Here is a 27869-nt window from a genome sequence, read left to right as displayed (position 1 = left end):
TGCGGAAGTGACGTCACGGGTCCATGTGATTGACGGAAACTGCAATTGCGTTTCGGCCGGCACGGAAATCGCTTTCCTTTCGGCTTCCGCTGCTGGCCCATGTGTAGGACTGACTACTGAGATGAGGGGGAACCGGGCTGCCCAGAGGTGAGGGGTAAAGTGGGGTAGGGAAGGTTGGATCGCTTCGGGACCCGGCATCCCGACTTTTAAGAAGTGGTATGGCCGCTTCACACAGCATAGTCCCCCATGCAAAGCCTCGCCTTTTGTCACCGTTTCCGCGATCCGTCTTTTAAAAACTTTTAATTTCATTTCTTCTCTTCCTACTATCCCCACCCTGATCCCTGTTAATCCTAATGTGGCCCGACCTGCTCGCATGAAGTTACAATTGCACTTTACTTGTCACGTGACTCCCCCCCTCCCCGACTGCGCGTTTCACCCCGCTCTGCTCCCGCAGCGCATGCGTTGGAGGCTCCCCGTCACTTGGAAAGTCTTTACTTGGCTACTTTGTTGTTTGGAGTTGGATACTTTGTTGTTTGGAGTTTTACAAGGTTACAAGTAACTTTTCGTTGTTTCCCCTCCCCGCTTTTAGGGCAACTAAATATAAATCCGTTTAGTAATAGTTACCATTCAAACAGTATACAAATTAGGTATAGATCAATTGTTTCCACCGTAAACTCTAGAGTTTTTTACTTGTTTTTGGGTGCCAGAGTCCTTAGTTTATGCACCTGCTTTGCCATGCAAGCCCCCCAGGAAAATACTCATTTAGCCACTTTCCTCCAATTTCCCTATTTCTCCATTCCTGGGGAAACAAATAATCAAGATAACACTTTTGAATGAGTTGCACCTATGAAATTGTCTTCCATGTGGAGGATGCTTAAAAATATTAATGGTGAAATTGCCTTCTAACAGTTATTCTTTCTTTTCTTTTCTTTTTTTTTTTTTTTTTGCTTTTTGGGTCACACCCAGCAATGCTCAGGGGTTACTCCTGGCTTTGCACTCAGGAATTGCTCCTGGCAGTGCTTGGGGGACCATATGGGATGCCGGGGAAGGCAAACGCTCTACCCATTGTGCTATCACTCCGGCCCCCAGGGGCTAACAACAGTTATTCTGCTACTCTTTTTGGAGGGGTGGCTACACTCTGCGGTGCTCAGGGGTTACCCCTGACTCTGCACTCAGGAATTACTCCTGGTGATGCTCATGGGACCATATTGGATGCTAAGCATCAAACCTGGGTCTGCTGCTTGCAAGGCAAATTCTTTTCCTCCTGTGCTATCTCTCCAGCCCCACTATTCTGACACTTTACCTCAGGTCTGGCAGTTCTACAGCCTCCAGAGGTCAATAGGAAATGGCCATGCTCCTCACTGAAGAGCCTTGGATAATTTTCATACATCATATAGCTTCTAAAGTCCAAATGTGATGACATTCCTGAAGATGTCCATACTGCTTCTTTTATTCTCACCTGGTAGAGTTATGATGAAAAGGTGGTTTCAATGAAAGTGAGTGATAGGGGGCTGGAGCGATAGCATAGCGGGTAGGGCGTTTGCCTTGCACGCGACCGACCCGAGTTCAAATCCCAGCATCCCATATGGTCCCCTGAGCACCGCCAGGGGTAATTCCTGAGTGCAGAGCCAGGAGTAACCCCTGTGTATTGCCGGGTATGACCCAAAAAGCAAAAAAAAAAGTGAGTGATAATACTTCTTATTTCTGTCTTTTAACAGATTTCTGGCCTTAAGCCAACAGCCAGAACTAGAAGACTTGACAAAAGACAAACCACTGAGTGCCAGTGAAGATGAGGTAGGCTATGACTGCTAAGTTGCCTTCTCTAGTTTCCCTTCCGCTTCAAAATTTGGATAGCCAGTAGCATTTGTGGGTAGGAAAGGGTGGTGATATTGCAGAGGATTTCTTCTAGAAACAATTTTTACAATTCCTTATTAAGGGCTGTGGGAATTTGAAGTGCTTTTGTCTAACTGAACTATGTTTCTTGACAATACTGTGCTTTTTTCTCTTTTTTGGTCACCCGGCGATACTCAGGGATTACTCCTGGTTCTTAACACAGGAATTACTCCTGGCGGTGCTCAGGACACCATATGGGATGCCGGGGATCAAACCTGGGTTGGCCGGGTGCAAGGCAAATAACCTCCTTGTTGTACTATCGCTCTGGTCCTTGTGGTTTGCTTTTTTGTGTAATGAGGGAGTTCTGCTATTTATGTTCAAGTTGCAATACTTGCCTACCAGACCTCATCTGATTCCCCCTTTTTCCACTGACCAAAAGACTAAGAGATTTTACATGATCCTCAATTCCCATGCAGTCTTTTCCGTTATCCTTACTGTTCTGATGGTGCTTCTTTTTCTGTGTCTAGGAGGACAGTGATGATGAAAGAAAGCACCAAAAGTTTCTGGAAGCAATCAGTTCCCTTGATGGAAAGAATAGGTAACTTTCTCCTGGGTTTGTTTGGACAGATTGTACTACTAATTCTGGAGCTGGAGAGGGAATACAGTGGGAAAGCCACTTGCCTTGCTGGATACTGACATAGATTTGATCCCCGCCACCTCATGTGGTCCCCTGAGCCCACCAGCAGTGATCCCTGAGCACAGCTGGGTGTGGCCAAAAAATAACAGAAAAAAAATGAACTCCTTGATGCCCTGAGATTTATCTGCAGCTAACATTAGATATGTAAGCAGTGAAAACATAAGTGCCATTATTATTATTGAGAACACATACTTTGGAGACAATGTGGGCATTTATTTTATTCTCTATACTTCAGTTAATTATAAACCTCCCTCATTGGATTGTAGTAACATTTACAATTTATATGAATTAATCACTGTATCACTGTCATCCCATTGCTCATCAATTTGCTTGAGCGGGCACCAGTAACATCTCCGTTGTGAGACTTTTTGTTACTGTTTTTGGCATATCAAATACGCCACGGGTAGCTTGCCAGGCTCTGCCCTCTGGGCAGGATACTCTTGGTAGCTTGCCAGCCTTTCCGAGAGAGACGGAGGAATCGAACCCGGGTCCGCTGCGTGCAAGGCAAATGCCCATCCGCTGTGCTGTGTGAAAATTCTAAGCCCCTGCTCAGCATAGAGTAGACACTATGTAATGTTCACTCCATGGAGTAAGGTAAAACCTCCAAGGATTTTCACTTAAAAGTCTTAAGTACTGGGTTTGCATTGGCAAGTTCCATTAGAAAAGCTTATTGACTTCCCTTAAAGTCATTCATCTTATATGTGGCAGATTTTAAATCCAGGATGTTTCAACTTAACTCCAATACCTCGTCCATTGTGCTGTCTGTGCATTGCCGTTTGTTTTTGATGAGTCTGTATTAAATCTACCACCGGGTCCAGTTGGGAGCAGGTTTCCTGTTTGCTTTGTGACAAAATCTGACTCCAGAAGAAAACTACATGAAGTTGAAGCCTCATTTGAAGAGAGAAGTATTTGTTCCCCAGCAAAACTTGTTTGTTGTTGCTGTATTCTGTTTTATCTAATTTCAGGCGGAATTTGGCTGAGAGATCTGAGGCTAGTCTAAACGTGTCCGAGTTCAATGTCAATTCTAAAGGTAAGTTGAACAAAGAAAATTATCCTTGCATGGAACTTCAAGAGTTCTGGAAAGTAAAATGGTAGTCACTTCCCCTCGTGACTGTTTTTGATAAGAATAATTCCCAGTGAGGGGCTGGAGCAATAGCACAGCAGGTAGGGTGTTTGCCTTGCAAGCGGCCGACCTGAGTTCGATTCCCAGGATCCCATATGAATCCCTCAGCACCTCCAGGAGTAATTCCTGAGTGCAGAGCCAGAAGTAACCCCTGAGCATCGCCGGGTGTGACCCAAAAAGGAAAAAAATAAAAGAATAAAAGAATAGTTCCCAGTGAGTGAGGGGGAGGATAGTTGTATTGTCCTGAGTTTGTTCCATTTCTAAGTTTTTTGGGTTTCATTTTATTTATTTATTTATTGGGTTTTTTTAAGGGGGGGTTGGACCATGCCTAGAAATGCTCGGGGGTTACTCCTGGCAGTGTTTAGGAGACCATGGGGATTGAACCCAGGTCAGCCCCCTGCAAAGTAAGAACCCTACCCTTTGCACTATCTCTCTAGCCCTTTTTCATTTCTAGAAGAAAGCATAGAAAAACAGACATTGTCAGAGTGTTCTGTTGAACTGGGTGAACCACTGGGATAAAGGAACATGAATGAATAGAGCAGCTTCTCACTAGCATAGTGATGCATCATATTTGTGGAACTAATGTTTGTTATTTCATTGTTTCCCTCCTATTGACTTTAGACAGGCAGATATTCTCTCACTGGACATCAGGGAAGCTGCTCTATAATATCAGCCATTAAACAAATCACTCTGTACAGAAGCTACTTAAAATAGCTACACAATATCAGCTGGTAATGAGATACTAAGAATTAAGAGTTTTGCTGGATAGCATAATGCCTTAGAGGGACACAAAAATTTATAACCCCTAAATTTCTTTTACCTCCTTTAGTGGGGAGTGGTGATAGCGTCCCTATTAAAATACTATCTATGGGCTGGAGTGATAGTACAGCTGGTAGGGTTCTTGCCTTGTATATGGCTGATACAGGTTTGATCCCTCGCACCATGTATGTTCACACCAAGCCTAACAGGTGTGATCCCTGAGCACTGCTGGGGTATGTTCCCAAAACCAAAAATTGAAAAATATTTTTTTAATTAGTAAATAGCAGACTTTGTATTTCAACCTGGTAACCAAATCTGAATGCCAAATCTATTTATTTTTTGTGGGGGAGATCACATCCAAGGGTACCCAGGGTTTATTCCTGACTCTGTGTTCAGGTATCACTCCTGGAGGACTCAGGAGACCATATGGGATGTCGGGCATTGCATGTGAAGCACGTCAGTTGCATGTGAAGCAAGTGCCTTATCCACTGCACTATTGTTCCAGTCCCATGCCAGGTCTTTTTCGCCATATTTACAATTTGGGCAGCTTGAATGGATTATTTTACTCTTGTGACCGTTAGTGGAACAATGAAATTCTCAAGCTTGTTCAATTCAACATTTATTTTAGGAGGTCAAAATGTGCTCTTGGGGCCGGAGCGATACTACAGCAGGCAGGCTGTTTGCCTTGCACACAGCCGACCTAGGTTCAGGCCCCAGCATCCCATATGGTCCCACAAGCATGGCCAGGAGTGATTCCTGAGTGCAGAGCCAGGACTAACCCCTGAGCATCGCCGTTGTGTTCCAACAAGCAAAAAAAAGTGCTCTTGGGCTCAGCGCTCTAGGTAAAATGTGGTGCCAAAGATGGAACCCAAGCTTTGTGCATGCAAAGTATGTGCACTAACCATTGAACTGTCTGGCCCCTCAACATAAATTTCTTATACTTCTTTTTTGGGGGGGTGGGGAAGCATTTGGGCAACACCCAGCAATGCTACGTGATGACTCCTGGCTCTGCACTAGGGAAATTACTCCTGGTGGTGCTCAGGGGACCATATGGGATGCCAGGAATCAAACCTGGGTTGGCTGCATGCAAGGCAAACATTTCACTTGGCATATCATCGCTCATGCCCAATATTTCTGATGTGTATCTGTATCAGGATACTGGGACTGTGTTGCAGAATACAGTGAAGGTAGGGGCTGGAGCGATAGCACAGCGGGGAGGGCGTTTGCCTTGCACGTGGCTGACTCCGGTTCGATTCCCAGCATCCCACATGGTCCCCCGAGCACCGCCAGGAGTTATTCCTGAGTGCAGAGCCAGGAGTAACCCCTGTGCATCGCCGCCGGGTGTGACCCAAAAAGCAAAAAAAAAAAAAAAACAGAATACAGTGAAGGGCCAGGGAGGTGACTCAAAGAACAGGAAACATGTTTTGCATCCAGGAGCTCTGGGCACTGCCAAAACTGACCCAAAGCCCATGCACTCCCCCCCCCAAAAGTAAGATCTTGAATGCAGCAAATAGGGCACTTGCCTTGCATGCAGCCAACGTGGGTTTGATCCCCCAGCATACCATATGGGCTCCTAAGCCCTGCCACAAGTTGTCTCTGAGTGCAGAGCTAGGAATAAGCCCCGAATACTACCAGGTATAGTACTACCAAGTTCTATACTTGTAGAACAGTATTACTTATATATCAGATCCCTGATATATAAGCATTGATAGCATAAAAGTCAGAAGGTAAAATCTAAGTTCATGAGGCTTACATTTTAGCATAACTTCTGGGGGGTTACATATCTGGGGGTAGGGATGTGCTAATGGGCTACAGGAAAAAGAATAAGGATAATAAGGGGCTGAAGTGATAGTACATGGGTAGAGTGCCTGCCTTGCACGTGGCCATCCCGCATTCGATCCCTGGCATCCAATATGGTCCCCTGAGCCCGTCAGGATTGATTCCTGAGTGTAGAGCCAGGAGTATGCCCTGAGCACCATTGAGAGTGGCCCCAAAACAAATATATATACAACAGAGTGATGCAATAAAGTCACGGGCTACTTGAGACTGGCTATTTATAAAAGATCCCTGAATAGGCCATTTTTAGCCATATCTGGCAGTGCTCAGGGCTTACTCTTGACTCTGTGCTCAGGGATCACTCCTGGCAGTGTTCAGTATAGTACAGCACCTTAATTCCCTATGTTATCTCTTCTCTGGACCTGAAGAGTCATGAGTTAAGCTGAGATCTGAATGATAGAAAATCAACCGTACAAAGATAGAAGAAGGCATTCTAGACAAAGGTGCCAAAGAAACATGCTCGGCATGTTAAACGATATAATGCCCCAATATAACTGGGGCATTATGGAGGTGTCAGTAACTCATATTTGTTGAGGCAAATGGGGATCAGGTCCCATAGGCCTCTTTCCTTCAGATCAGTGATTCCTAGGACAGTGGCGGGGTGAATGGAGCAATAGCACAGCAGATACGGCATTTGCCTTACTCACGGCCTTGCACCCAGGTTTGATTCCCAGCATCCCATATGGTCCCCTGAGCACAGCCTGGAGTGATTCCTGAGTGCAGAGCCAGGAGTAACCCCTGTGCATTGCCAGGTGTGACCCAAAAAGCAAAAAAAGACCAAGGACAGTGGGGCTGTTACTGGGGAATTTTCACCAGAATCATAAGTGATTGACTTTTTGTTTTGTTTTGTTTTGTTTGGGGGCCATATCTGGTTCTGCACAGGGATCATTCCTGACAGTGTTCACAGGACCATATGGGATACTGGGATCAAACCCTGATCAGCCTTGTGCAAGATAATAAACTTTCCTGCTGAGCTATTGCTCTGGTCCTGTGATTGATTTTGAAAAGGATGTAGCTTAGAGGCTAGAGAGATAGTACAGAGGTACATTTGTCTAAGTAGACTGTAAAAAACTAAGGCACACCGAGGGGCGCGTGCACTCGCGGGCTCTCCAGGCAGCTCTGTCTCACCACCCGCGTTCGGTGCTCTGGAACCACAGTGTGTGGACTGGATCAGGACGGCCGGTGGTCAAGGACAGGCAAAGGAAGAATGAGGACCAAGCTGATTGATGATTAGTTACCGTTTATTCAATCTTCCATCTTTCTCATCTCCCGCACGCCCAGCTCTGTCCTCTCTCTGGATCTACAGCAGCCTCTCTCCTCCTACTTGTCTCTCCCACCTTGCCCTCTAGGCTACACCCAGCCAGGTAGCAAAATCAACATAAGAAAGCCCTTCCTGACTCTTAAGGTGCTTTTCTCCTTTCCTTAGTCCAAGCACTCATTAACATCTTAATACTAGTTATTTTTGTATGGACATAGCAAGAGATACATTGAGGCTTGCAAGGCAGCTCTCCTGGCAACATCTTGCCACAGACTCAGACCACAGCACTCAGGCCAGATTAATCACTCCTAACCCTAGCAGGGTCCAAATCTAGTTATCACTGTTTGGATCATGACAACATTTGTCCATAATCAAGCTCTTAACTTATAGTTAAGCATTAGGCACTTTGGCCAGGCCCATCTCGATGCCAGAGTAGCACACAACTGACCGCTTGCCCTGGGTCCCGTCTCGTCCCTCTTTGGGACCCTGCTTTTGGGGGTGCTAGGAAGTAAGGGCAGCCGAGGCTTAGGTTGAGGGAACAGATGCCCAGGAGGAAAATATCATGTAGAGTCAAATGACTCCCAGGTTACAAAAGACTTAGCATTTGCTAAGTCTTCCTGTGTCCATACAAAAAGGACATTGCTCTGAATAAACTATGCAAAGGCCTCAAGGAGGAGAGAAAAACAGTATTTACAAGTCAACAGAACACTAAGAAAGAAGCTACAAAGAAACAAAGAGGAATGGGAGCACTGTAATGGGAGTAACCCAATAAACCTAAACTACCTGAGGCTATGTTATCCTACACTTGTCTTGCATGCAGCCTACCCTGGTTAAATCCCCAGTACTACATATGATTCCCTAAGCCCAAAGTCAGGATTGATCTTTGAGCACCACCAGTTTTGATCCCAAAACCAGAAGCAATAGAATTAAAAAGGAAATCGATCAAGTACTAAAGTACATGCTTGACATAAGTGAGAAACCCTGGAGTTTATTGGGATTTGTTTTAATTTAATTTTATAGGGTTTTTTGGTAGGAGAACCACACCCAGTGGTTCTCAGGGCTTACTTCTGGCCTGTTCTCAGAGATTATTCCTGGACATGATAAGGGGACTATATGAGATGCCAGGGATTGAACTTGGGTCAACTACTTACAAAGTCAGCCCCCTACCTGCTGTAGGCCTGGCCCCCTATTTGTTTTAACTTTGCTCCCTAAACAAGGAATTACTTTGGAGACAAGAGTAGAAGCAGAAAAACCAGAAGAAAAGCAAATGACTGTTTAATAATAACAGTCTGCAGGCTGGAGCGATAGCCCAGTGGGTAGGGCATTTGCCTTGCATTCGACCAACCCGGGTTCGATTCCCAGCATCCCATATCGTCCCCCAAGCACTGCCAGGAGTAATTCCTGAGTGCATGAGCCAGAAGTAACCCCTGTGCATCTCCAGGTGTGACCCACAAAAGAAAAAAAAAACAGTAACAGTCTGGGCCCTGGTATCACTCATGTCTAGTGACTGAAGTAAGGGAATGATTCCTACTTCGCCACACATCGCCTTGGCTGCCAGCATTTGCTATGGAGGATTCCTTACCCTTTATGCCTGCAGTCTAACCAGAAAGTTTGACCTTTCTCTAGGATCAGGAGAAAAGCTGGTGCTTTCAGATCTGCTGGAGCCCATTAAAACTTCATCCTCATTGGCCACTGTGAAAAAGCAACTGAATAGAGTCAAAGCAAAGAAGACTGTGGAGTTACCCCTTAGCAAAGAAGAGGTTCAGCGGGTGAGTTCCAGGGACACTGGCTTTTATAAGGGGATGAAAGGGAAAGATTGGGTAAGAAAAGAAGGTAAAATGGGGAGCCTGAGATTCGGAGAGAGGACGCTGTGATGGACATTGAACAGCTTAAAACTAATCCAGGAGGGGAAAGGGGTGTTCTGGAAAGTGCACAAGGACTACCCTGGCATCCTAATTCTTGGGCCATGAAACATTGCCTCCCAATCTCCTGCTAGTCCTTTAAGTTTACTGCCTCATTTTAAACGATCCTCGCCCTTTGTGTATTCTGCTGATTTCAGATCCACAGAGAAGTCGCATTCAGTAAAACCTCAAAAGTCCTGTCCAAATGGGATCCCATTGTCCAAAAGAACCGGCAGGCAAAGCAGCTGGTGTTCCCCCTGGGCAACGAACCATCAAGCTTTGCGCCAATTGAACATGTGCTTGGTGGCTGGAAGGTGAGTGCAGCCCCGCCCCCAGCCAACTGGACCTTGGAAGGTGAGAGGTTGTCCAGTCTGAAGCCAAAATTCCAGCTGCCATCGTTGAGGCGAGGCAGGGAGCAGAGCTGGGCAGAGAGAGGGTGGGGTGCTCACAAGATTCACCGTCACCCAGGTAATGCCAGCCAAGGTAGCTCCGAAGTCACCCTGGATCATCGGTCTAGCGTGCGACCCTTGGTTCTTTCCGTGGTTTTGTGTTAAAACCTGAGCGCCAGCACGACGGTTTCTTTTTCCGACTCAGGTTTTTAAACAGCGATTCAGGTCGCCTTTTTGACCTTGATCCAGGAACCTGGCAACCTGAGCTATGCCTGCCTTGGTGCGGGGATAGATGAGCAGCAGAACTCAGGGTTTGCTTGTAAAGGAATACCACGCTAAAATAGAGTGTATGCATATAATGGAATAACTAAAACATTTAATATAGTGCACGCGGCCGACTCGGGTTCAGTTCCTCCGCCCCTCTCGGAGAGCCCGGCAAGCTACCGAGAGTATCTTGCCCGCACGGCAGAGTCTGGCAAGCTACCCGTGGCATATTTGATATGCCAAGAACAGTAACAAGCCTCACAATGGAGACTGTTAATGGTGCCCGCTCGAGCAAATCGATGAGCAACGGGATGACAGTGACAGTGTCATATAGCCAGAAAGGTTGCACAGAGGGTTTGGGATTTGCCCTGCATGTGGCAACCTTAGTTTGGTCTCTAACACCAGGTAGGATCTCCGGACTGCAATGGGTCATGCCTCAGTTCAAAGCCAGGAACAGGCCCTGAGTACCACCCAGTGTGGACTCAACTACCACCACCTCCCCCCAAAAAAGTAGCAGTGTGCTGCTTCAGGCTGTTCCATGCCTTAATTTTTCAGTGTAATCTTAGAGATGGCAGGAGACTGCAGAGTTGGCTGTTAAAAGAGATGTAAAGGCAGTAGTAATGATGGTACAGCAGATACAGTGTTTGCGTTGCAGACACAGCGTCTGCTCTCCCAGAATGCCCGTGCAGGAGAGACTGATCTACAGTTTGCGGGGAGTCACACCCAGCAATGCTCAGGGCATCCTCCTGGCTCTGCATTTAGGGATCACTTCTGGTGGGGCTGGGGCACAGTGTGGGGTGCTATGGATTGAAACCAGGTCAGTCGTATGTGAGGCAAGTGCCCTATCTGCTGTACTATTGCTCCATCCCAGAGTACTCTCTGTTGAATCTGTTTTGCCATTTTTTTGTGTTTTTTTACTTTTTGTTTTTAATTTTGGGGCCACACCCAGCAGTGCTCAGGGCATATTCCTGGCTCTGCAACCTGGCACGCTCAAGGGACTGTTAATAGAGTTCTAGGGATCAAACTTGGGCCAGCCATGTGCAAGGCAAGTGCCCTATCCACTATACTATTTCTCCAGTCCTCTTAAGTTTTCAGGTATGGTTTGTTTTTGTTTTAGGGCTGCACCTAGGCAATGCTCAGTCATTATTCCTAGCTGTGTGCTCAGGAATTACTCCTGGCAGAGCTTGGGGAACCATATGGGATGCCAGAAGTGTGATGCAGGTTGGGCACACGCAAGGCAAATGCCCTACCCATTGTACTATTGCTCCAGCCCTAAGATTTGGTTTTTGAAGAATTTTACCAGCATGGTCCTTAGAAATAAGGAAATAGTTTAAGTCAGAGAGGGTTTTTCTGGCTGGCATCTCCTAGTTGTTCCTGTTATACCTTCAGATTGGGACGAATCAAGGACAACTAATAGACTCATGTTGCAGGAGATTATGAATTTAAAAAGTCTTCCCTGTAGTTTTGATTGGGCTTCTGGAGATACCATTCGGCTCTAGTTGAGAAGAATTAAAAGAGCATGAGAGGGCATTTGTTAAACTGCAAGGTGCTATCAGTGGCACGATGGAAAGTTTCCCATCCTCTCGCTGCTTTCCCCCACGAGCAGTCTATCCTGGCATTCCCCAAAAGTGTTCTCCCCCAAACCTTAGTTTCTCCTTATGCACCCCCAAAAGGGGCTGGAGTTTCCATTGCTGGAGACAGCAACAAGTATCTACCGACTGGAGATTCACAGTAAATGTTAGTCTTTGTTTGGGGCCATGTTTGGTGGTGTGGAGGGGCTGTTTCCATCTCTGCTCAGGGATCACTATGAGCTGTGCTTGGGAGAACATGCGATGCCAGCGACTGAATCAGGGTCTGCTGTGTGCAGGCAACGGCCCTAACCCCTGTTTTATCTTTCTAGCTCTAAATGCTAGTTGCTTAAAGGTTGTAAAGGAAACGTAGAGATGCTACAGGCATTAAAGTGCTTGCCTTGCTTGTGGCCTATACCTAGTCAGATCCCTGGCACTGCATATAGTCCCTTGAGTACTAGGGTCACTTCTGAGCACAGAGGCCAGGATAGCCCCCAACTGGCACTTGGTATGCACCCCCTCCCCCCAAAAAAGACCCTGAAAAAATAATTAATCTGTTTGAGCTATTCTAAACTCAAATTTTATTTAAAATAAAAGGTTTTTTGTTGGTTTTGGGCCATACCCAGAGATGCTCAGGGATTACTCCTGGCTCTGCACTCAGGAATTATTCCATGCAGTGTTCCAGGAACCATGTGGGATGCTGCGGATTGAACCCCGGTGGGCTGCATGCAAGAGAAACACACTGACGCGCTACTACCGCTACATCCCCTAAAAATAAAATAAATTGGGCCAGAGAGATAGTATCAAAGTTAAAGTGCTCACTTTAAATATAGCAGACCCTGGCTCCATCCCCAGCATCACATGCGCTCTCCTGAACCCCACAAGGTGTGACCCCAAAACAAACAAACAAAAAGAAACACCTCTGTTTTAAACTTTATTTGAAAATGAAGCAAACTTTACCATGTGGAAATGTTTTGTTTGGGGGCTACACCCAGCAATCCTCAGGACTTGCTACTGGTTCTGCACTCGGGAATTACTTCTGGTGGTGGTTGAGGGCCATAGGGGACACTGAGGGTCGAACCTGGGTTGGCCACATACAAGACACGCTCTACCTGCTATGTCATCACTCTGGACCATCAAAAAGAATGTGCTTTGGGAAAAGTTGGGCTCCACTGCTGTCTGTTTTTCACCTTCCCTACTCCCCTGGTAGAACCTCTCAATAGAGGGGGCTGCTGAATCACCAGATTTCAAGTCCTCCAAGCCTCCACTGTATTTGACATTCTTAACCTAACATGTATCAAAACCTCTCCTTCCAGGGACAAATGTTGGACTGGCGTTCGAACACCAGTCCCTTCGCCGTTGCCCACTTCCCTCCACCAGTGCCCCCAGTTTCCCTTCCACCCCTTTCCCTGACTCTATGATAGGTGCCTTTTTTCTTTTTTCAGGCTCTGTAGTTTACAATACTGTTATTCATTTTTCTTTTTCTTTTTTTTTTTGCTTTATGGGTCACAGCTGGCAATGCACAGGGGTTACTCCTGGTTCTGCACTCAGGAATCACCCCTGGCGAAGCTCAGAGGACCATATGAGATACTTGGAATCGAACCCGGGTCAGCCATGTGCAAGGCAAACACCCTACCCGCTGTACAATACTGTTATTCATAGGGTATCATGCTCCTGATTCTTTCGGGAGGGACAGTGGTTGAACCACACCTGGTTGCTCTCAGGGCTTACTGCTGGCTCTGCAGTCAGGGATCATTCCTGGTGGGCTCAGGAGACCATATGGAGTGCCCAGGATTGAAACCAGGTTGGCTCCATGCAAGGCAAACACCTTACCCACTGCACTATCGCGCCAGCCCTGTGCTCCTGATTTTTTAAATCTAACTGACCTTAGTTCTTTTTATTCTTGCTTTGTAAATTCCATGCTCTTTTTCCAGGACTGGGTGGGTGGGCCACACCTGGCTGTGCTTCATGGCTTACTCCTGACTCTGTGCTCAGATGAAACTCTCAGCTCTGCTCAGGGATCATTCCTGGCATACTTTGGGGATTGTGTGTAGTGCTGGGAATCAAACCAGAGTTGGTTGCATACAAGGTAGGCACTCCCACCTCACCTCCAGCCCACCTCCTCTCCAGCCCAGATTTCATGACTTTTTGCCACTCATCTGTATATGTTACAGATCACTGTCATCCACCTCATAGCTACAGCCCCATTTTCATATGACTAGCAGGCATCAGCTAGGTTTTCCTTATGCACCTTCAACTTTGCACACTCAAACAAACCTGGCATTTTCTTTCTCTGGAACCCCCCCGCCTCCCCTGACACCCCCCCCACACACACACACTGCCACTGCCTTTATTCTGTAACTCCCATCACCAACAAAACTCCATGTTTCTGTCACTTAGGTTGGAATTCTCAGCTGATTCTAGAACTTCCAGCCCTTCAAGCCCGCACTGTGTAAACTTGTCAATGCACTCTTCATAATAGCTCTCAGGTACCAGAGTTCTCCAGGTTTTTATCTTCATTCATTTGGTACTTGACATCTAACCGTTGAGCATACACAATCACCAGGATTTTCTTTCCAGAATCCCAAACTGGTCATCACTTAAAATCCTTCATAAACTCAGGACTTTCTAAAATAAAATGGAAGCACATAACATTTTAACCACTCTGGACAACACGTTCTTTTACACTTACAATTCCTTTTCAGATACCGGAGTTGTTGTTTTATACCCATCTTCCTACTGGGCTTCTGCCTCCCTCCTTATAGAATAGTGCTTTTGCCTCAAGGCTTAGTTCAAAAATTTTTTCCCGGGGCTGGAGCGATAGCACAGTGGGTAGGGCATTTGCCTTGCATGCGGCTGACCCGGGTTAGATCCCCAGCATCCCATATGGTCCCCTGAGCACCGTCAGGAGTAATTCCTGAGTGCAGAGCCAGGAGTAACCCCTGTGCGTCGCCAGGTATGACCCAAAAAGCAAAAAAAAAAATTTTTCCCTCCCCCAAGCCTCACCCTCCTGTCAGAATTAAAATATCCTTTCCCCATAATAGCTCCTATGGGGTCCTGTGGATCATGTTATATCAGTAGTACATATGTCTCTTTCCTTTCAAAAGCTGTGAGCACTATGAGGACAGGAATGATCTCAATTGTGTATTCTTAGCACCTTGCACAAGTGCCTGGAATGTAGCTGCAATCAATAAATGTTTGTGAATTGAATTGGAGGGAGATTACAACATTGTAATAGAAAGCATTTTGTATCCTGTGATGGATGCAGCTACTCAAAGCAGAAGAACATGCACCTTTACTATTCAATAGAATAGGTTTGTGGTTCTGTCATTAGTGCCATGTGGTGTGTGATGGTGAGTGTTGGTGCATTTGCCCAGATGTTTGTTCGTTTAATACTGACCGTGATATATTTGGCTATTGAGGAAACCACCTATGATGTGTATGAGATTTCTAACTGGCTCTGCTGCCTGGGACACCTTCTTGCCAGAATAGACCTGACTATCAGCCTGATTAGCTGGACCGTCTTCACAATATCAGTCAACCTGCAGAAGGGGTCTTTAGTGTGACATGTTAAGTAACTGGTTCAGCCCATTTGTCTCATACATGCAGATGCTACCTATCATACCTAGTTCACTAGAAGCTGAGGAAGTGGGTCCAGTCGTGGAAAAGGACTAAGACTTGGAGCTGGAGAATTAGTACACAGTGGGTAGAGTGCTTGCTTTGCACACGTCCAACCCGGGTTGGATCCCCAGCACCCCAAATGGTCCCTTCAGCCCTGCACTCAGGAATTACTCCTGGCGGTGCTCGGGGGACCATATGGGATGCTGGGATTTGAACCCGGGTCAGCCGCGTGCAAGGCAAACGCCCTACCCGCTATGCTGTCACTCCAGCCCCGGCTCAAACATTTTTAAAGATATAAGGGGAGATAGTTCAGTGGGTAGAGTGCATACCTTCCATGTGGTCAACCCGCGTTCAATCCCTGGCATCCCATATGGTCCCCCCCAAGCAGTCCAAGAATAACCTCTGAGCATTGTCAGGTGTGGCGGCCAAAAATAGTAATAAATAATAAATAAATAAATAAATGAAAAAGAAAATGACTAGAGTAAAGCTTTTAGGAAGCAAGCTGATTGCATAAAATTCATAATTTCGAAGGCAATGTCCTTTTGGGCACAGGGGGGAAAAACACACTGCTATAGACTCTCTTGTAATATGTTCCTAAAGATGGTTGTTGCTTTTCTTCAGTAGTGAATGAGAACCAACAATACATACAAGTGATTTGTAGCAGCAGACTATAGTTGTGTTAAGTCTACACTGTGTTGAGTAATAGGTATTTTGAATATACACAGTAATCGCAGGATCATTTTGCCCTTGAAAACTAATCTGGCACTGTTCGTCTGGCCTGCTAGCATTTACCTCAAGAGCTGCCTGTTTCAATTCAAGAAGAAAATGATGCTTGGTTTTATGTATTAATCAAAGAATGTTTTATCTGGGACTGGAGTGATAGCACAGCAGGTAGGGCGTCTGCCTTGCACACAGCCAACCCAGGTTCAAATCCCAGCATCCCATATGGTCCTCTGAGCACCACCAGGAGTAATTCCTGAGTGCATGAGCCATTAGTAACCCGTGTGCATTGCTAGGTGTGACCCAAAAAGCAAAAAAAAAGAAGGTTTTATCTACTAGAACCTGCTTCTCTTGCTGTACCTGTCCTCTCCAATGTGTAGTTCTAGTAACCATGACATAAAGCTATACAATCTGTAGTTCCAGTGACCTGGACATAAATGTCATGGGACTATAAAGAGGGATAGCTGTGGGAGTATGCCTAGAGACTCATAGAATGTAAGGGAGTGGCATCTATGGAATATAAAGTAACAGAATAGGAGACTGACACCCAAGAATAGTAGAAATAAGTACCAGGAAGATTGCTCCATGGCTTGGAAGCCGGCCTCACATGCTGAGGGAAAAGACAGCTCAGATAGAGAAGGGAACACCAAGTAAAGGGTGTTTGCAGGACCTGCTCAGGTTGGGAGATGTGTGCCGAAAGTAGACTATAGATCGAAAACAATGGCCATTCAATGCCTCTATTGCAAACCACAACACCCAAAAGGAGAGAGAGAACAAAGGGGAATGCCCTGCCACAGGGGCGGGGTTGGGGGATGGGGTGGGGGTGGTAGGAGGGATACTGGGATCATTGGTGATGGAGAATGGGCACTGGTGGAAGAATGGGTACTCGATCATTGTATGACTGAAATGCAAACACCAAAGTTTGTAAGTCTGTAACTGTACCTCGTGGTGATTCACCATTAAATTTTTTTTTGAAAAAATAAATTATAAAGAAAGAATGTGGGGGAGTGGACCACCCCCAGCAGTGTTTAGGGCCTACTCCCAGCTCTGTGCTCAGGGACCACTCCTGGCGGTGCTTAGGAAAATAGGCATTTTAGTGTCAGTACGCAAGTCTAGAACCTTACCCACTGTTTTATGAGTATGTGTTTAAACTTGTTTCATACACACCCAAAGGCAAGAACTCCCCTGGAACAAGAAGTATTTAGTCTCCTTCATAAGAACAAGCAGCCATTGACCGATCCTTTGCTGACACCCAAGGAAAAGGCCTCCTTGAAAGCCATGAGCCTGGAAGAGGTAAGTTGGGTAGGCCCTTGCATACATTCAAGCATGTGTGGTTTCTCCTGCCCTTGACCCTCAAGCCCCGGAATGACTGTGAATGGCATCTGTTGTAGGTTAAGATGCGGCGCGCAGAGCTTCAGAGGGCCCGGGCCCTACAGTCCTACTATGAGGCCAAGGCCCGAAGAGAGAAGAAAATCAAAAGCAAAAAGTAAGGAGGCCCTGATGGTCTTCGGGTCTGCGGAAGAAAGTGATGTGACTAATTACAAGTCCTTAGGACCATACCAAGCAAGAGGTCCCAAAGAAGTGCAGTGACTAACTAGTCTTTTGTTTGTGCTGCATGAACCTTGTCAGTGTTTGCCTGTTTCAGGGGAGCTCTCTCCTCTTGAGTTTAACTGCAAAAGAGGACTGTTTAATTACTTTCTCACCTTTCCAGAATCGGAGGGTAGTTCTGCAGAACGAGTTTGAAACTCTGTAAGCGTTAAGGCCAGTAGGGCTTCCTTGTGCTATAGCAGCAAAGGGTACTCTTGGCTCTATAGAGGGCTGCCCCTGGGGATTTTAGGGGCTGAGTCCTTTCCATCTCTCAGGTCCTGAGTTGAGTCTCTCCAGGCCAGTTAGCTCTGCAATGTCCATGCTAGATCTTGCATTGGGAAACCCCTTGGGTCACTTTTGTAGGTGGCCTCAGTGTTGGAGCTAAATCTTTTCCCTCATACCCTTATAGGTATCATAAACTGCTGAAGAAAGAGAAAGCCAAGACAACCCTAAAAGAATTTGAGAGGTTGCAGAAGGTCGATCCTGGTGCAGCTCTGGAAGAACTGGAAAAGATTGAAAAGGCCCGGATGATGGTAAGTCTGGCTCTCAAACCCAACCCCCAGGGACCCACTTTCCCCAGAAAAATGATGTGCATCTCACTTCCCTCTGCCCTTTCTTTCCAGGAGCGAATGAGTCTTAAGCACCAGAACAGTGGGAAATGGGCAAAATCAAAGGCAATAATGGCCAAATATGACCTGGAGGTAAGACACCATGGGATGAAAGAAGAGATGGGATTGGAGTAAATAAGGGAAAATCAATCCAGAAGGATGCTAGCTGAAACAGAGTTGAGGAAAAAGTCGTGAGGAATGAAAACCCAGGGAACTAGAAAGGTACCAGGGAAATCTCTGAGGCAGAGAGGAAAGTGAGAGGGTGAAAAAAGAGAGATCGAAGAAAAAGTGCATCGAAAGTAAGCCCATCCCGCAAAGGAGAGAAGCTTCTGGAGAGGGATTTCCTAAGCCTGCTGAGTGCTCAGGAGATTGAATTCAGGCCTTTCGTGTGCAACACCTGCACCCCAACCCATGAGCTAACTCCCTGGCCTGGGAGGAGCTTAAAAAAAACAGCATCTGGTGTAATAGTACAGCGGGGAGGGTGCTTGCCTTGCATGCAGTCAGCCCACGTTCAATCCCCAGCACCCCTCCAGGCACTCCAGGAGAAATTCCTGAGTGCATAGCCAGGAGTAACCCCTGAGCATTGCTGGCTGTGGACCAAAAACCAAAATAAGTAAATAAATTAAATTTTATAAAAAAAGGAAGAAAACACACACACACATATCAGTTTCTAGAAAACAAAAAATATGCCTTCTGTTTGTTGCACAGCTACAGCGGTGTACTTGCAGTGTCAATAACAGGCACCAGTGTGAAATACTTCAGTCCAGTTGAGAGAGGAGACAGCTTTGAGCAACAAGCTAGGAAAGGTTGTGGCCACTAATGACCAGACACTCTTCTCTTGTGGCTCCTTCCTCCAGGCTCGCCAGGCCATGCAGGAGCAATTGGCCAAGAACAAAGAACTGACACAGAAACTCCAGGTAGCCTCGGAAGGGGAGGAGGAGGAGGTGGTGGAGGAAGAGTGTGTTGTGGAGGAAGCCGGGGAGCTCCTAGTTCCCAATACAGTGAATGAGGCACAGCAGAATGGAATTGGGCCAAACCCCTGGATGCTCAAGAGACGCCCAGGTGACACAGAAGAGAAGGACATCCAGAATGCCCCAGAACCAATTTCCGAGCCCGTGGTACAGGAGGCTTCTGAGAGCGAGGAAGAAGAAGAAACACCAGTGGCGGTGGAAGAAATTATGTTGCAGGAATGTGAGGAAAGGCGATTGCTCAGGCAAAAGGCTGAGCTCAGCAATGGCACTGAAGCAGTGGGTAGCCAAGCAACGAAAGGTGAGTTTCATGGCGCCAGAAGGATGGGGGTGAGTGGTGAGAAGAAATCCGTGTCCACCCACACACCACACCACAGAGTTACTGGCATGTAGGTACTTAGAGAAAGGGTCGTAGGTGACTGAAGAGAAAACAGATTCTTCAGAACTTTTTCTGGGAAGCTGTAATAGGATGTATAGACATTGTCCAGGCCTCTGCAGTGTATGTTAATTTGGGGTGGGTTGGGGTCAGACCCTTCAATGCTCAGGGCTTATCCCTGGCTCTGTGCTCAGGAATTAGTACATGGGGGAGCATACAGGACAGCCACATGCAAGGCAAACACTACCTGCTTTACATGCCCACAATGTATAGGCACCTTGTTTTGGGATGGGCACCTTCCAAGTGGTGCCCAGGGGCTAGCACTGAGCATGCAATGCTGAGCGTGCAATACTGTTCAGGTTCTGTGGTGCTGGGACTTCTCAGGCCATCCTGGGAATCCTGGGGACCACCAGACTTGTAGCTAACAACGCTTGGGAGATGGGGGTGATGCCAGAACGTGGGGCATGCACCCTAGTTGCTGTACTGTCTGGCCCATCGGCACAATTTTCTGCTCTTGGTCGCTCACTCTCCAGCAAAGTACAACTGTCAGCCTTGAAGTAAGAGCAGCAGTGCCAGTACTGGTACCTACACCAGGGAGGTCTACACCAGAGAGGTCTCTGCACTCAGTGGGGTGGCGAATCTGAAAACCTATTCAGACCCCAGGTGCAGAGGTAGGTTTTGAGGCCTTTTGCAACATCTTTGAATCTCTGCCATTTTTTTTTTACAGAAGTGGGCCCAGGATGTGGCCAAAAAGGCCTTGGGTTCAATCCCCAGCATCATTGGGTGTGGCCCCCACAACCATTTAAATTAAAATGCACTGCACTGTCGCACTGTTATCCCTGTTGTTCATCGATTTGCTCAAGTGGGCACCAGTAATGTCTCCATTGTGAGACTTGTTACTATTTTTGGCATATTGAATATGCCATGGGGAGCTTGCTGGGCTCTGTTGTACGTGGGAGATACTCTTTTTTTTTTTTTTTTTTGCTTTTTTGGGTCACATCTGGCAATGCACAGGGGTTACTCCTGGCTCTGCACTCAGGAATTACCCCTGGCCGTGCTCAGGGGACCATATGGGATGCTGGGATTTGAACCCGGGTCGGCCGCGTGCAAGGCAAACGCCCTACCCGCTGTGCTATCTCTCCAGCCCCTACGGGGGAGATACTCTTGGTAGCTTGCCGGCCTCTCCGAGAAGGACAGAGGAATCGAACCCAGGTCAGCCACATGCAAGGCAAATGCCTTACCCTCTATGCTATCGCTCCAGTTCATTTAAATTAAAATAAAAATATAAATTAAAATAAATTAAATTTAAAAAATTAAAGACAGGAAAATACAAGTAGTATTTCTAGCATGTCATAATTGCTAGTCGATTTGTGGTTAGAGGTTCCATGGCAGGAATGAGGAGCTCCACAAAGCACATGGTCAATGGAAATTGCTACCCCGGGCTCAGGTACAATGTGTCAAGTCTTATCTCCTACCCGTTCTCTCGAAGAGATTTCGTATTGGCAAGATTAGCCACTCTGGAGACAGGTCAGAGAGCTGCCATTCTGGGAACCAAGCAGGGCCGTTATGAAGCCTGCTAAGGAGCTACCTACATTCAAACATCACTTGGCTATCTGAACAGAACTCTCAGAGCTGATGCTGTTTCCCATGGGAATAATGCATTTAGATGACTGCAAGACTTTTTTTTCCATGGCAAAAAATAATAATAATTTGAAATGAGCTGTTATTTCAAAAGTATTGTAGAACCTTTACACAGGGATCTCGACAGAAACGTCCTGTGACTTAAAATGATGAACAGTCTCACTAAGAAGAGAACTTTGGGGAGCGGCCTGCAGGCCAAGATCATGGGGGCATTCTCTTGAATGACCTTGGCAGACCTGCTGCATCCCCTTGAGCCTCTCAAATGTGCTGGTCCTCTAACTGTGGAGAGCAATGGTTTTGGTGTGAAAAGTGAATTTGAATGTCCTTGGAGGATAAATAGCATGTACGTAAACATTCAGAAAATTGTGCCCTAAATATTGGGAAGTCTGTACCCCAATAAAATGAGCAAGGAAACACAACCCAAGGAGAATAAACCTACACGTGCCCAAAGACTAGCTCTGAGTAACTTATTACAGCGACTTCAAGCCAAAGCTAGAGACAGGTTGGATTGAGAGTATGACAGGTAGGTCAAGTAGAGCCTACCCAGATTTGATCCCTGGCATCCCCTCTGGTCCCCTGAGCACCAACGGGAGTAATTCTGGTGCAAAGCTAGGAGTCACCCCTGAGCACTACTGGGTGTGGCCCCAAAACAAAACCTAGAGAGTAAATAAATTTGGGCAAGGAGGAGACTTGAGCCCATGCAAAGGACATTTGACTTTGTTGTATTGAGATGGTGGGGTACACCATGCCAGGCTCAGGAGCTCTTCCTGGCCCTGCTGTAGTGACTCCCTGATAGTATTCAGGGAACCCAACTATATGTGGTGCTAGAGATTGAATCAGGGTCACAGGCAAAGTGGCTGCACACAAAGCAAGCGCCTTCCCTTCTGTGCTGTCTCAGACCCCAAAGGACAGTTGAGATGTGTGGAACTGCTGTGTCTCCCCTCATACTTAAGTGTTGACTGATGACCAGAAAGTGTGAGGTTCCTTGATTCCCTCGTGGCAGATTATGAAATGCTGCTTTAAGAGGAAAGAAGTTTGGATCAGGTTTTTACAGATAGGAAATGACAGTGCAAACTGCAAATAGAAAGTCTGTTTTTATAGCATGGTAGCACTGTCGTCCCACTGTTCATCGATTTGCTCAAGCAGGCACCAATAACGTCTCCATTGTGAGACTTGTTACTGTTTTTGGCATATCCAATACGCCACGGGGAGCTTGCCAGGCTCTGCTGTGCAGGCGGGATACTCTCAGTAGCTTGCAGGGCTCTCCGAGAGGGACAGAGGAATCAAACCCGGCTCAGCTGCGTGTGAGATAAACACCCTACCGGCTATGCTATGCTCCAGTCCTGTTTTTATAAAGTATAATACATTTCAAGGACGTTTTATTTAGAGGTCATGCATTAAAAGGTTTTGGTGAGCTAGTGTAATAGTATAGCAGGTAGGGTACTAGCCTTGCACACAGCCAACCCAGGTTCAATACCTGGCATCTCATAAGATCCCCCGATTCTGCCAGGAGTAAGCCCTGTGCTGCCAGGGCTTACCAAACAAGATGGCTTTGGCTATTGGGTTTGGAAGGGGTTGTTGGGTTTTGTTGGTTTTTGGTTTGGGGGCCACACTGATGGTTCTCAGGCCTTACTCCCTGCTCTGCACTCAAGGATCACTCCCGGCAGGCTCAGAGAACCATATGAATTACCGGGCCAAGCATCGTAGGCAATGGCCCTTAAAGAAAAAGGAAAGGGTGGGAGAGAGAGATAGCTCATAGGGCTAGTATGCATATTTGTTTTGTTTTGTATTGAAATCACGCCCAGCGATGTTCAGGGGTTACTCCTGGCTCTGTGCTTAGAGATCACACCTGGGTCAGCCATGTGCAAGGCAAATCACCTTACCCATTGTACTGTCTCTCCAATCCTAGTTTACCTGCTTTGTGTGCACTGTAGGAAGCCCAAGTTTGATTCCCGAGTACTCTGTGGTCCCCTAAGCAGGGCCAGGAGTGAGTTCTAAGCTATGAGTAACCTCTAAACACTACAGCGTTCACCCCCCATATTTTTTATTGGAGATTTGGGGGCAACCATCCCAAGTAATTCTTACTGTACAGAGAGAGGGGAAGCCACCGTTTCGGCTAAACTGATTCATTGGCTGAGCTGGGAATAGAACCTGGGACGTGTGCTTTCCAACCTGCCGTTTTTGTAACCACTAAACTCCATTACCTGCTAGTTGCTAGATTATGATGTGTGAGCTCCCCAGGAGATCAGAAAGTCGAAGCTTCTATACTTACCTGGCAGGGGAGATACCATGATCACGTAGGTGGTTTTCCCAGGGCGAGGCTTATCCATTGCACTCCGGATGTGTTGACCCCTGCGATTTCCCCAAATGTGGGAAACTCAACTGTCTAATTTGTGGTAGTGGGGGACTGTGTTCGCACTCTGCCCTGATAAAAAGAAAAAGAAAAAAAAGTGGAAGCTTCTTTCATCCATTTGTCCTCCATGGACTGCCTCTGCACCTTTGCAGCCAGTGGGTGCTCAGCCAGTGCTCACTGTCGAGTGCACTCGGTAAAAAAATGCCCCTTTCACCAGCAGCCCACTCCCACCCCCAGCCTCCCTTGCTGATGGCTTTCGTTTGCTCAGATTCTAGCAGCCAGGAGGTGCTGTCTGAATTAAAGGCACTGTCTGAGAAACTCAACAAGGGAAAACGGCGTTCCAAGAAGCCGAAAGAGAGTTCAGAGGAAACAGCTGTAGTAGCACAGAGGCAGGAACCTGCCGAAGAAGAGGAAGAAGAGCCCTTGTTGATGCAGAGGCCAGAAAGAGTTCAGACTGTGGAGGAGATAGAAAAGCTGAGCCAAGAAGGGGCTGTGCAGAGCAAGGGGCACCCCGGCCCTCCCGGACCCGTGTCAGAAGGGCAGCAGAGGAAGAAGAGCCCAAAAACGCAGCCTGAGGCCCCCAAGAAGACAGGGAAGGAACAGATGATTGATCTGCAGAAGCTCCTAACCACAAAATCTCCTTCCGTGAAGTCGTTGGCAGTCCCAACGACGGTAGAGGAAATGGTAAGCAAAGCCAAGAGCTTGGGCCTTTGGGGACTGGTCCAAAAGTGTCCCTGTTGGGCACGAGGAGTTAAACCATGGTATGCGAAGAAAGCACACGTAAGTAGTTGAGAGGTCCGGAGTTTGATGGGGCTGGGCTGCTGCTGGTGATGGTTTAACAGATGCAAATATATTCATTGCTGCTGAGGCGCTTACAGCCCTAAATCCTGAACCATGCAACCCTCCGTGGGAGTGACCCTAAAATGGCCCTCAGAGGAGAGAGGGAGTCACAAAGCTCTACCCCGTTCCCAGGCCAGGGCAGCTTGACGGTAAGTCATTATGGAAATCTTGCCAAATTTTTGCTCTCCTCTGTGGGGTCTCTGATGATCCAGGGCTCCCTGATGAAGTCATGGAAATGGCTCGGGCCACTTGGAGCGCCGCCTTCGCACACAGGCCATTCCTTCCACTCCCCTGCAGCTTCCTCACTGAAAGTTTAAAATTGTGTCATATGGTAATGAGCTGGGGCTATAGCTACCCTAGAGAGCCGAAATTGGAGCGTGATTGGCTGCCCATCCGTGTGTATTGCAAAACCATCATTGTTCCACACTTCCCCCTAGAGGGCGCTAAAATGTCATGACCCAAAAGTTGAGTGTTCTTGCCAAGAACAGGGCTCCGAAGGCAAGCTGGAGCTTTCTCTCCTGTTTCCTCCCAGGAAGATGAAGATGAAGAGGAGCGGGCTCAGAAGCAGATGACCGAGGAAGCCTTTGCTGGCGATGACGTCATCCGAGATTTCTTGAAAGAAAAGAGGGAAGCAGTGGAGGCCAGTAAACCTAAGGACCTGGATCTGACTCTGCCTGGCTGGGGCGAGTGGGGTGGTGTGGGCTTGATGCCCAGTGCCAAGAAGAGACGCCGGTAAGAACAGGAAAGAAAACCTGAGAGAATAGCAACGTGCTCTCCCATCTTACCCCCTCCAGTGTCCTCCTTGCCTTTTGAGTCTGTCCTTAATGATCTTGCTCAAACATCCTGCGCTTGCTTCCAGGTTTCTCATTAAAGCCCCTGAGGGTCCTCCAAGGAAAGACAAGCATTTGCCAAATGTGATCATCAATGAGAAGCGAAACATCCATGCCGCGGCTCATCAGGTAAGGAACACTGCGCTTTGCAGTGGCCTCCTCATTGCTGCCTAGCCCTCTTGCTCAGAAGGAATGTTCTAGATCGATCTGTGGTCAAGAGGGATGTGGGATCTTGATCACGGAATCAAACCTCCTCTTGTTTATGCTGAAATGAATGATTTGGCTTGACGCCACTATTTTAATTACTGACCAGGAAGAAGGTTGATGCTTCGAGAATAATCTTTGCAACAGTAGTGAGGCCCCTACATCTTCATTTTCAGCTGGCACCCCAAAGAACTTCTGATGCAGATTCTTTTTGTAGGTTTTAGGTCCATACGTAGTGGTGCTCAGGGCTTACTCCTGACTCAGTGCTCAGGAAACATGCATGGTGGTACTCGGGTGCCATAATTATGCCGGGGAGCTAACCTGGGTTGGCTGCATGCAAGGTAAGGGCCTTACCCCTGGTGGACTTTTATTAGCATTCCTCTACCTTCTCTATGGTCTTTATCTCTCGTTCTTATCCTTGACGCCCATGATGGATATGTTTTTGGCAGGGGCTTGGGGCCATACCAGTCTGTGCTCAGGAGTAGTTAGCCGTAGTTGGTGGACCATAGGCAGTGCCAAGGATTAAACTGGGGTCGGTGGCAAGCAAAGCAAGTGCCATAACCCCTATACTCTCTCTCTGGTCTCTGGGATTGGTGTATGTAGGAACTTCACAATCTCTCCCTAAATCCTGAACTCTACCAGACCGTTACACTTCATTAGCTGCACCCCTTTTGGGCAGTGCAGACTGTCAGAGCTGGAAGCCCCCAGTTCATGTCATAGCCCTGGGATTTGACTTGGAGCGGGGAAGTGATATACTCAAGTGAAGTAGGAGCTGGAACTTGAACCCATTTCTCTTGTCCAATCTATCAGTGTGCTACCTTCAGACATTTAAGTTATCTTTAAGGGCAGGAGAGCTTGCTGAGTGCAGAGGTTGGGTTCAATCCCTGGCATCAGGAGCAACCCCCAAGCGCAGTCAGGAACAGCCCCCGAGCACTGCCAGGTATGGCCAAAAAAATCTCCCCCCCCCCCGCCCACACAGAATCTTCACTTTCTCAATGACCAAAGATGAAAAAAATCATAAGCTAAAAAATAGAAGAAGGGCTAAAGACATAATATAGTGAGTAGGATGTTTGTCTTAGCATGTGCCTGACTTAGGTTCAATCCCTGGCATCCCATATGGTTCCCTGAGCACTGCCAGGAGTAATTCCTGAGCTCAGAGCCAGGAGTAACCCCTGAGCATCGCTGAGTATGGCCCCGAAACAAAAAAAAATTTTTTTAAATGCAGGGAGTTCCGACTAGTAAGTAGTCTTCGGAGATATTCAAGGGAACACTCAGGTATACCTGGGTGTTTCTTGCAGTCGTGTTGGGAAAGCCACTTATGCCCCTGGAGTTTTTACAATGGTGCACCACAAAAGTTCCCTCTAGCAGATTAGGACTCCCATGGGCAGATGGGGCATTGGGATTCCTTGGCCTCGGCAGCATCACGCGCTGCAGCCACCATGGAGATCTTCAGCCCGTGTACTGCGATTTCCTCTCCCTCTGCCATTGGAGTGGACAGCTGCACACCGGGCCTGCCTCAAGCCAAGTCACCTTGCCTTCCTTTCCAGGTCCAGGAGCTGCCCTATCCGTTCAAACACCATCAGCAATTTGAAAGAACAATTCAGACTCCTATAGGATCGACATGGAACACCCAGCGGGCCTTCCAAAAACTGACTACACCCAAGGTTGTCACCAAGCCAGGCCATATCATTAATCCTATAAAAGCAGAGGACGTGGGCCACCGGTCTTCCTCAAGGTCGGACCTCTCCGTGGTACAGAGGAATCCACAGCGACTCACCTCGCGTCACAAAAAATTGCTGCAGAAAAACTCTCAGCAAGAGTCTCAGGAAGAGTGACATCTTGGTGCCAGTACCTGCAACACCAGCCGAACTGTGGTGCAGTTTTATTCCAGGCTGCGGGGTCAGTTTGAAAACAGGCTGAGCACAATGGGTGTAGTCAAGCCACATTAATTAATAAAGGCATTTTACCTGTAATGTTTACTATGTTGTCTCTGAATTGAATCATTCTCTTCAAGTCTGGCGAGGTACGCTTGGGTGTACCCCACTGCATTACTCCTGGCCTGTCAAGGGAACCTCATTTTCTTACCAAGGATGATGAAAATACTGCCCAGGAGTGGAGAGAAATGGGGCTGGAGTATTAGTACAGCAGGTAGAGCATTTGCCTTGCACGCAGCCGACCCAGGTTCAAATTCCAGCATCCCATATGGTCCCCCAAGCACCACCAGGTGTAATTCCTGAGTGCAAAACCAGGAGTAACCCCTATGCACTGCTGGGTGTGACCCAAAAGGCAAAAAACAAAAAGACGGCAAAGAAATTCATTTAGCCTGTGATCTTAAATACATCACATCAGACATGAGCTGCACAAAACAAACAACCCATTTAAAGGGTCAGAAATGGTGACCAAGCATTGTCTAGTTTTAGAAAGAACCTTCACAAACCATGCCATCAGATTCTGCCCTTGGTTCATGCTAAAGCTAGATACAGCCCGAAGTTT

The 27869-nt window shown here is 47.1% G+C and overlaps 1 protein-coding gene and 1 non-coding gene across 2 annotated transcripts; both read left to right on the top strand.

Annotated features, from left to right (window-relative positions):
* On the top strand, positions 1-27343 carry UTP14A (UTP14A small subunit processome component). Its single transcript, XM_004606419.2, has 15 exons — positions 1-147; positions 1719-1794; positions 2361-2431; positions 3496-3560; positions 9133-9275; positions 9566-9721; positions 17143-17262; positions 17361-17455; positions 17966-18089; positions 18180-18257; positions 19022-19433; positions 23771-24186; positions 24875-25074; positions 25202-25301; positions 26924-27343. Exons 1-15 carry the CDS (start codon positions 122-124, stop codon positions 27209-27211), a joined length of 2370 nt encoding a protein of 789 aa, XP_004606476.2. The 5' UTR covers positions 1-121; the 3' UTR covers positions 27212-27343.
* LOC129400520 (U1 spliceosomal RNA) lies at positions 23414-23577 on the top strand. Its single transcript, XR_008627747.1, has one exon. It is a non-coding gene; the product is annotated as a U1 spliceosomal RNA (small nuclear RNA).
* Positions 27344-27869: the final 526 nt, after the last annotated feature.

This window comes from Sorex araneus, chromosome X (assembly GCF_027595985.1).
Source record: "Sorex araneus isolate mSorAra2 chromosome X, mSorAra2.pri, whole genome shotgun sequence".
In the NCBI taxonomy this organism is placed as follows: domain Eukaryota; kingdom Metazoa; phylum Chordata; class Mammalia; order Eulipotyphla; family Soricidae; genus Sorex; species Sorex araneus.
The sequence above is the reverse complement of the archived record's forward strand: the minus strand, read 5'-3'. Positions and strand labels throughout refer to the sequence as shown.

Coding starts and splice junctions, on each gene's coding strand:
- UTP14A (XM_004606419.2), top strand. CDS start 122: ATGAGGGGGAACCGGGCTGCCCAGAG. Junction 9,276..9,565: donor GCAAAGAAGAGGTTCAGCGG/GTGAGTTCCAGG, acceptor TGCTGATTTCAG/ATCCACAGAGAAGTCGCATT. Junction 17,263..17,360: donor AAGCCATGAGCCTGGAAGAG/GTAAGTTGGGTA, acceptor CATCTGTTGTAG/GTTAAGATGCGGCGCGCAGA.